This window comes from Capsicum annuum, chromosome 11 (assembly GCF_002878395.1).
Source record: "Capsicum annuum cultivar UCD-10X-F1 chromosome 11, UCD10Xv1.1, whole genome shotgun sequence".
NCBI lineage: Eukaryota > Viridiplantae > Streptophyta > Magnoliopsida > Solanales > Solanaceae > Capsicum > Capsicum annuum.
Window position 1 is genome coordinate 233948716 of NC_061121.1, and position 10310 is coordinate 233959025.

The 10310-nt window shown below is 35.2% G+C and overlaps 1 protein-coding gene across 1 annotated transcript; it reads left to right on the top strand.

Annotated features, from left to right (window-relative positions):
- The first annotated feature begins 1180 nt into the window (after positions 1-1180).
- LOC107847527 (ruBisCO large subunit-binding protein subunit alpha) lies at positions 1181-6693 on the top strand. Its single transcript, XM_016691826.2, has 8 exons — positions 1181-1473; positions 3062-3245; positions 3911-4032; positions 4178-4385; positions 4479-4624; positions 4726-5032; positions 5338-5789; positions 6168-6693. Exons 1-8 carry the CDS (start codon positions 1417-1419, stop codon positions 6453-6455), a joined length of 1764 nt encoding a protein of 587 aa, XP_016547312.2. The 5' UTR covers positions 1181-1416; the 3' UTR covers positions 6456-6693.
- The last annotated feature ends 3617 nt before the right edge of the window (positions 6694-10310 follow it).

A 10310-nucleotide genomic window follows, 5' to 3' on the forward strand; every position in this document is an offset into this window, starting at 1 on the left:
CAAATGCATATGCTACAAAATGTAATTCGATAAAAGTGTTGTTATATTTTGTAATTTAATACTTAAAGTATGCTATTTTATGTATTTTTTCCATAAGTGGTGAATTCTTTTATTTTCTTGTACAATTACATACATAAAGTTGTGCAACATATCGAAAAATAAGTTTTGTTCGAAACTTACGTTAATCAATCATCATAAACTAAATAACAATAGCAATAAACTAAATGTATTGTCATAAGCGGCAATTGAAGAAAATAGCGTGTATGTCGAAACTGTATTAGTTTATAAGACGAGAAGATAGAAAGATTGTTTTCGAAAAGTTTTCAGACAGCTAATAAATAAACGTAACTTAAATAGTTTAGTAGAGTGACAATTGGCTGACAACTCAATTTGTCCATTCAATATAGGTGGTTACAACTTGCAAACAAGTCATCAATCATAAACTTTGCCAATCAATCGTAAACTAAATAACAACAACAATAAACTAAATGTAGTTTCATAAGCGGCAACCGAAGAAAATAGCGTGTATGTCGAAACTTTATTAGTTTAAAAGACGAGAAGATAGAAATATTTTTTTCGTAAAATTTTTAGGCAACTAATAAATAAAACACAACTTAAATAGTTAAGTAGAGTGAAATGGCTAGCAACTCAATTTGTCCATTCAATATAGGTGGTTACTACTCGCAAATAAGTCATCGCTCATAAACTAAATAACAACAACAATAAACTAAATGTAGTTTCATAAGCGGCAACGTAAGAAAATAGCGTGTATGATGAAACTTTATTAGTTTATAGACGAGAGGATAGAGAAATTATTTTCAAATGACCTCAAGACAACTAATAAATAAAACACAACTTAAATAGTTTAGTAGAGTGAAATGGCTAGCAACTCAATTTGTCCATTCAATACAAGTGGTTACAACTTATAGACAAGTCATCAATCTTAAACCAAATAACAACAATAATAAACTAAATGTAGTTTCATAAGCGACAACCGAAGAAAATAGCGTGTGCATCAAAACTTTATTAGTTTATAAAAAGAAAAGATAGAAAATTTATTTTCGAAAGATTTTCAGACAATTAATAAACAAACACAAATTAAATTAAATAATAGTTTAGTAGAGTGAAAATGGCTAGCAACTCAATTTGTCCATTCAATTGTGGTTATAATTTGCAAACAAGTCATCACCCTTTTGTGTTTTCTGATTGGTTCTGGAAGGGATAGAATGTTCTGGAAACTCCTAAATCTTTCAGCAATAATATTTAATATAGTTTCAAAAAAACAAATGGAAAATATTAAGCCCTAGTAGCTTCTCTTTGTATACTTCAGCAAAGTTGCCTCACTCTTTGAACCCAATCCCCTTATCCACACACACACACACACACACACAACATACCAACACTTTTCTAAAACAAATGGCTTCTGCTAATGCTATTTCCACTGCTTCTATTATCCCTTCTCCTTCTAAACAGGTACCTTAATTTGGGTGTTGATGTTTTTGTTTTGTTAGCTGGTTTGTGTGTTGTTTGCGCATTTTCTTGATATGGGGTATGCTAATTTTAGTGTATTTTACTCTGTATTCGTTTTTATGCCATTTCTTAATATGGGTGTTCATGTTGAGTGTCTTATTAGCTATTATGTGTGTTGTTTGTGCCTAATTTGAGTGTATTTCACTGTAAGGTATTCTTTTCTTATACCATTTCTTTGATATGGATGTTTCTGTTTCCTCTCTTGTTAGCTATTCTGTGTGTTGCTGTTGCATAATTTCAGTGTATTATACTGTAAAGGATTCTTTTTTACACAATATCTTTGATATGGATGTTCCTGTTTCCTGTCTTGTTAGCTATTCTGTGTGTTGTTGCATAATTTGACTGTATTATACTGTAAAGTATTCTTTTTTATACCATTTCTTTGATATGGGTGTTCCTGTTTCCTGTCTTGTTAGCTATTCTATGTGTTGTTGTTGCTTAATTTGAGTGTATTTTTACTGTAAAGCATTCGTTTTTTTGTACCATTTCTTTGATATGGATGTTCCTGTTTCCTATCTTGTCAGCTATTCTGTGGGTTGTTGCTGCCTAATTTGAGTATATATTTACTGTAAGGTATTCGATTTTTGTACATTATCTTTGATATGGATGTTCCTGTTTGCTGTCTTGTTAGCTATTGCGTGTGTTGTAGTTGCCTAATTTGAGTATATTTTTACTGTTAAGTATTCGTTTTTTATACGATATCTTTGATATGGGTGTTCCTGTTTGCTGTGTTGTTAGCTATTCTGTTTGGTATTTGTGCCTTATCCTGATATGGGTCATCCTTATTCGAGTATAAATTTTTCTTTTTTTGTACCATTTCTTGATATGGATGTTCCTTTTAGCTGCTATTTGTGTTGTTTGTGCCTTTTCCTTCCTAATTTGAGTATATTTTACCAAAATATATTGGGTGTTCCTGTTTCCTGTCTCATTATTATGTGTTTTTTTTGTGCCTTATCTTGATATGAGTCATCCTAATTGGAGTATTTTTATCATTGTACGTTCTTATACAGTTTATTGATATTGGAGGATATGTACTAGGTATGTTGTATGATGTGTTGCTATCTGTTGAATTCTAGTAGTCGTAGTATTGTTCGTGTAGTTTCTTGTCTTCGATTTCTGTTGACTTCTCTTTTTTCTCTTGTACTTTGATTATTGTATTATTTTGTTGTAGCTACTGCTCAGTATGCTTTGTTATACTTTCACTTCCGTTACTTCTTTTGGACTGCTTGGACTGTTTTTTCTTGAGCCAAGTGTACCGGAAACAGCCTCTTTACGTCTAAGCTAGGGGTAAGGTCTGTGTACACTCTACCCTCCCCAGACCCCACTTTGAGGGACTATATTGGGTACCATTTCTTTTTGCTACTATGGTTGGTCTTTGTACAATTGCTTGATATTGTCCATATTGTGTCGAGTCTGTTTTGCTGCTGTGTGTTTTATCTGTATTGTGGGCCTTGTTGTCTTGAGTTCTTTTTGCTACTGTGTGGTAAATTTAGGATGCTTATTTGTTTATTTAATTGACTCTTTCATGCAGGGTTTGAGGAGCAGGAATGTCAGCCGATTGCAGGGACAGAAATTTGGCAACAAGGGTTCAAAGAACCGGTTAATAGTCAAGGCCTGTGCTAAGGAAATTGCCTTTGACCAGAAATCTAGGAGTGCCCTGCAGGCTGGTATCGACAAGCTTGCTGATGCTGTCGGCTTGACACTTGGTCCTAGGGGTATGTTTTTTCTGCCTCGTCTTTGCCCTTTCAACATTTTGCAGCACTTTTGGATGGAATTTTTGGTTTTAATTGCATATTTGAATCATTGAATGACCAACTACGAGTATTCAGGTTATCTACTTTTTCATGTGAAATGGAAATGAAGCAAATTGATGGCCTGAAATTGTGGAAATACAATTTAGCTCTCTTTGTGTGTTTTGTTTATTTAATTCCCTATCTTTAGAGCCATAGTAGATTAGATTAAGGCAGGGTGGTGTTATCAGCTGTGACAGAATTAAAGGCAAAGTTTTTTTTTCCTTTGATTTAAAGAACTTGTTGCGGATCCCGTCAATTATCTAGTGCACCTGAAGAGAGTGAACAGAAATGTATTTCATTTTGTATGAACATTTACTGGTAACTGATTAATTCTGAAGTATCTGTATGCAGAATGTGATAAAATGCCTGAGTAGTGCTTCACATTACTGTGCGGTGCCTGAATTTCCTAGTGTGCAATGCTATACTTCTATGCTGCTGTTTCTGTTAGCTGTGATTTCACTAGCTTGGACCGTGATTTCATGCTATGCCGGGTTGATTTTAACTAATCAATCCACTTGTTTGATTGAGGCTGTCACTATGTTTCTTATGATTGGTTGAAGTCCTGAAGCCCTTTTGATTTCCTGCAGGAAGGAACGTGGTGTTGGACGAGTATGGCACCCCTAAGGTGGTTAATGACGGAGTTACAATTGCTCGAGCTATAGAGCTACCTGATGCTATGGAGAATGCTGGGGCTTCCCTTATCAGGGAGGTTGGTTCTTTCTGTCAATTCTTAGTACTTGAGATATCATAGTGATTTTTTCCTCTACGTGCATTCCTTTATGTACATTATTTGCTACATATTGTCAAACTTATCTTGCTCGTTTTCTTTTCTTGATTTCAAATGCATACTGAAGGTTGCAAGCAAAACCAATGATTCAGCTGGTGATGGAACCACAACCGCATCTGTTCTTGCTCGAGAAATCATTAAACTTGGTCTGTTGAGTGTTACATCTGGTGCAAATCCAGTGTCTTTGAAGAAGGGCATTGACAAAACTGTATTGGGTTTGATTGAAGAGTTAGAAAAGAAGGCTAGACCTGTTAAAGGTCGTGATGACATCAAAGGTAATATTTGTTGCTTTTCATTGTGAACTTTATAGGTCATTCATTGTCTTTGACTAGCTGACGAATAATCTTCTGAATTGTTTCTTCAACCAGCTATTGCTTCAATCTCTGCTGGAAATGATGATACCATTGGCGCCATGATCGCCGATGCAATTGATAAAGTTGGTCCAGATGGTGTTTTGTCCATTGAGTCATCCTCTTCCTTAGAGACATCAATTCATGTTGAAGAGGGAATGGAGGTTCGTATCTATGTAGCGAATAACTTTTAATTCTTCATGGTGTCTGTCTCTTGCGGTTTGGTTCAATCTTTTATTGACAATTTTTACTTCATCCATTGCAGATTGATAGAGGATATATTTCTCCACAATTTGTCACCAACCCTGAGAAATTACTCGTCGAGTTTGAAAATGCTAGGGTCTTGGTGACTGATCAAAAGATCTCAGCTATCAAGGATATTATCCCCGTATTAGAAAAAACAACTCAATTACGCGCTCCTCTCCTCATTATTGCCGAGGATATCACCGGGGAAGCTCTGGCCACTCTTGTTGTAAACAAGTTGCGAGGTATACTGAATGTTGCTGCCATCAAAGCTCCTGGATTTGGCGAAAGGAGAAAGGCTCTTCTGCAAGATATTGCCATTGTGACAGGTTCTCCAACTCACTTATCTTCAGCTCTTTTCAAAGAAATATTGATGATAGCGGAGAGTACACCTTCGTTTTTGTCAGTCATAAGATAGAGGAGCTTGTTTTTGACATATATTCCGTTTTTGGCCATAGATGCTTGGAGTTTAAAATTAATTGAAACAAGCTTAACCGAAGAGAGAGTGGAGCAGGTTTTGTGTGTGTTATGTATACAGCAAGATAAAATCATGGCACTGTACTTGCCATTTGTGATAAAATGCATCTACATAAGCAGAACATTTCCTTACCATAAAGTTGTGACATTGTTTCAGGATCTGAGTACCAGGCATTGGATTTGGGCTTGCTCGTTGAGAATACCGCAGTCGAAGCACTTGGAACTGCAAGAAAGGTGACGATTACCAAGGACTCAACAACCCTCATTGCTGATGCAGCATCAAAGGATGAGATACAAGCTAGGATTGCTCAGCTTAAAAAGGAGCTGTTTGAGACAGACTCCGTGTACGACACTGAGAAACTTGCTGAGAGAATTGCCAAGCTGTCTGGTGGTGTTGCTGTCATAAAGGTAGGAGCTGCAACAGAGGCTGAACTCGAGGACCGGAAGCTTCGTATTGAGGACGCAAGGAATGCAACTTTTGCTGCAATTGAAGAGGGAATAGTACCTGGTGGTGGTGCTGCTTTTGTTCATTTATCAACTTGTATCCCTGCCATTAAGGACAAGCTTGAAGATGCTGATGAAAAGTTGGGTGCCGACATCGTTCAAAAGGTATAGCATGCTCAAGTATTATTTCGTTTCATTTTATGTGATAGTGTCGAACTTGCCATGGTTTTCAAGATAGAATCCTTTTGGTACACACAAAAGGTACTATTCAACTTGTGGTCGTAAAGACCTGTGATATTTTCACGGTTATAAAAGCATGCCATCAATAAGCCAAGCGTCTATCAGAAACAACGTCTCTACTTCTTTGGAGGTAGTGGTATGGACTGTGTAAATTTTACCCCAGACCCCACTAGGTGGGAAGGGAATACACTGGGTACGTCGTTGTTGTAAAAGCATGCCATCAAGGGTAACGGAATGTGCTGAAAAATATAAACGAAACATGGCAATATTAATCTTTTGTTGATTTTCAATTTGTGCTTGCAGGCATTAGTATCCCCAGCATCTTTGATAGCCCAAAATGCTGGAGTTGAAGGAGAAGTCGTTGTGGAGAAGGTGAAGGAGGCCGAATGGGAGATAGGTTATAACGCGATGACAGACAAATATGAGAATCTCGTGGAAGCTGGAGTCATCGATCCAGCCAAGGTGACAAGATGCGCCTTGCAGAATTCAGCATCAGTTTCCGGAATGGTGCTGACCACACAAGCCATAGTGGTTGAGAAGCCAAAGCCCAAGGCACCTGCACCCGCTGCTCCACAAGGACTTACAGTGTGATTCATTATGACAAATCTTTTCTAGGAATTTTTTGTTGGCGTTGAGATGAACATTTGACGCGGGGCTGGCTTGTTCGGAACAAGGTTAGCGTAGAACTAGATGAGTGCTTTGTTATTTTAGCTGGCTTTTAGCCCTCACAGTTAGAACTTGTATTAGAAGTGAATCATATCGTCGCTACTCGTTCTGGTAAACATAAATGCCAACCTTATCTATTTGAAATGGATAAAAGTCTTGGTTATTCGTGTTCATGTTCACTTTGGGGCTTGGTTCTGTGCACCGATATGTTCTATTGTGTTTCTGTTTTGCTACCCTGCTTAAGTCGAATGGTTGAGAACCTCCTAACCATATTTGATATCCTTCCTGCTCTGAGTCGCGGAGCGTTTGATTTTGGAGGTTTGTTGTCAGCCGCCTCCTGTATAGTTTGAAGTCTTGCTTTTTCAGTTCTTTTACGATTTTATGTTGTTATAGAGAGGTTTGACCGTACATAAAAATAAATGACGATTCAAAGTGCAAGGTTGACTTGTATGCTCTCGGCTGCAGAAATTTTCCAATTCAATGAGCGAGTTTGTGAACGGAAGCTTTGGAGTAACCGGTGAAGTTGTTGTCATGTGACTAGGAGGTCATGGTTTGAAGTCTTGGAAAGAGACTTTGATAGAAGTGCAAGGTAAAGTTGCGTATTACAGATCCTTGTGGTCGATCTTTCTTTGAATTTTGTGCGTAACAGAAACTTTAGTGCATCGGGCTGACCTTTTAACGACGCGGGATTCTGAAGCCTAACTTCATAATGAGGTTTGACATTTGAATAGGAAGTAACTGAAGTTAGGCTTGGCGGTCTCGAACTTCAAACCTATGAAACTAAAGTATCAGGTCTGACATTTGAATAGGAGTTGGAATTCAGGCAAGTATCTGAAGTTAGGCTTGGTGGTCTCGAGTTAGGTTTGGTAGTATCTAAAGTTAGGCTTGGTGGTCTCAAACTTCAAACCTATGAAACCTAAAGTATCAGGTCTGACATTTGAGTAGGAGTTGGAATTCAGGCAAGTATCTGAAGTTAGGCTTGGTGGTTTCGAGCTAGGTTTGGTAGTATCTGAAGTTAGGCTTGGTGGTCTTGAGTTAGGTTTGGTGGTCTCAAACTTCGAACCTATGAAACTAAAGTATCAGGTCAAGTATCTGAAGTTAGGCTTGGTGGTTTCGAGTTAGGTTTGGTAGTATCTGAAGTTAGGCTTGGTGGTTTCAAGTTAGGTTTGGTGGTCTCAAACTTCAAACCTATGAAACTAAAATATCAGGTCTGACATTTGAGTAGGAGTTGGAATTCAGGAAGTTGTGCGTGAAGTTAGGCTTGATGGTCTCAAACTCCAGACCTACGATGCTAAAGTTTGAAAACTTTAAGCTCAAACGTCTGAAATTGAGCATCGTCAAATCTACCTTCACACTCAAGTCACGAAACTCCAAATCTACGATACTAAAATTCAAAAACTTTAAGATCAAACGTCTGAAATTGAGGATCGTCAAATCTAACTTCACATTCAACTGTTTGAAGTTGGCATTGCTATTGGGGAAACTCTATTGCAGGCAGGCTTAGAAAATAAGTTAAATACTTTAAAAAGTTTAATGTAATTTAAATAAATTGTGAATTTGTAATTAAATTCACATCATCGTCATCAATAACAATAGACTCAATATATTTTACAAAATTTAATTTGGAATTATTTAAGAAAATTGTATTATTTTTGTTTTTCGGAATCCACCTTCGAATTTCGATAGAACAAATGTTCGTTTATGAGCAATTTCTTTTTAAAATTAATAATTCTTAATTGACTATTATATGAAAAGTCAAGTTAATTATTTGTCAAAAGAACAAACTCATTATCAATCACAATTAATAGTATTTGATTTTATTTTTCAATATATGATTAGAAAAGGTTGTGGTATTTGTGACTATATATGAAATAGAAATGTGGTCCCTAATGTTTTTGTCTCTTTTATTATGGTATTTTTCCATTGAATTTATGTCAACTTCAAAATAAATCAAGAAAAAGAAATACAAAAATCTTAATACTATATGTAGTAGTATTATATAGTCCAATATTAATGAAACATGGACAACTAAGGCATTAGATATCCTATTTGAGTAGCGGTAAATACTCTTTCACTCTTAATTCAAAAAAAAAAAGTTTGAGCGAGCATTATGAGCGAAATTATCTTTATTAAGTAATAATTTATAACAATATATAAAATATCAGGTGAAAAATAATAAAATGCAATATAAATCACATATATTGGAGTAATAAGTACTCCTTGATCTTTAACAAAAAAAAATTCTCGAGTTCAAGCGGTGTGTGAAACCGCCTTTGTCAAAAAATATTGTATTCTCAATGTAAAACTTACGATTTTAATTGAGTATCAATATTCATATCGAATATCGAGTGTAAATTTTAATTTTTTAAAAAATATAGACCATTAATTAATTGATTAATTTAAGATTGGGAATTACTCCCTCCGTCTCAAATTATCCGTTCTAAATTGAGATGACACATTGATTAAGAAAATTAATAATTAATAACATGCCTAATTTATCATAGTACCCCTATTAAAAGATATTTACAATTTAATTTGAAGAAAAAGTAATTAATGCAAAGGATAAAACATGGAAAATTTTTTTTATCTTGTCTTGATTAATAAAAAAAGACAAGTAAAATGGAAAATCAAATTAGAAAATTTGGGACGGATAATTTTGAAAGACATTTTGATTATTCAAATATATAATATATGTGACAAATAAGCAAGTTGAGTTAAATTTAAACGTATGAAATAAAATTATTAGCTTTTCGATATTAAAGGAAAGTGGCTTTAAACCTTCATCTATGTCAATATACTGACATCAAAAAGAGCAACGAGCAACATGGAAAGTGAAGCGCGCTCCACATCCTTCTCCGAAGGCTTTAGGGTTAAGGCAGATTGGATCGAGATAGGTCAAATCCAGGGTAATTATCAAATTTGCCCAATAATACTTTTAAAAATGTAATTTTTGCAATAAGAAAAAGTTATTAATACATGTGAGTCGTACATCAACAAAAAAGTTATCGTGAAATTTTGTTCCTTTAGGTTGTTTTTTTATTTTCTAAAAAAGTAGTGCCGGATATTAATAAGTTTGTATTTTAGCTTCTCGATATTAAAGGAAAGTGACTTTAAATCTTCATCGATGTCAATACACCGACATCAAAAAGGGCAACGAGAAACATGGAAAGCAAAGCGCGCTCCACATCCTTCTCCGAGGGCTTCAGAAAACGAAACATGAAGCACTCTATAAATGCGCAAAATTTTCTCGCGTTAAGATAGATTGGATCGAGATAGGTCAAATCAAGAATCATAATCAAATTCATCCAAAAATACTTTTAAAAACATAATTTTTGCGACCGAAAAAAAAAGTATCAATACATGTAAGTCGTATGTCTACGAAAAAGTTATCGTGAAGTTTCGTTCCTTTAGGTTGTTTTTTATTTTAGAAAAAAAGAATTTTCTTTGTGTATTACTAATATGTGTGTATTTTAGTTTTTCGATATTAAAAGAAAGTGGCTTTAAATCGTCATCGATGTCAATACACCGACATCAAAAAGAGAAACGAGCAACATAGAAAGCAAGGCGCGCTCCACATCCTTCTCCGAGGTCTTTATGAAACAAAACATGAAGCGTTGTATAAATGCGTAAAATTTTCTTGGGTTAAGATAGATTGGATCGAGATAGATCAAATAAAAGATCATAATTAAATTCGCCAAATAATACTTTAAAAAAAATAATTTTTACGAGCGAAAAAAAGTATTAATACATGTAAGTCGTATGTCTACAAAAAAGTTATCA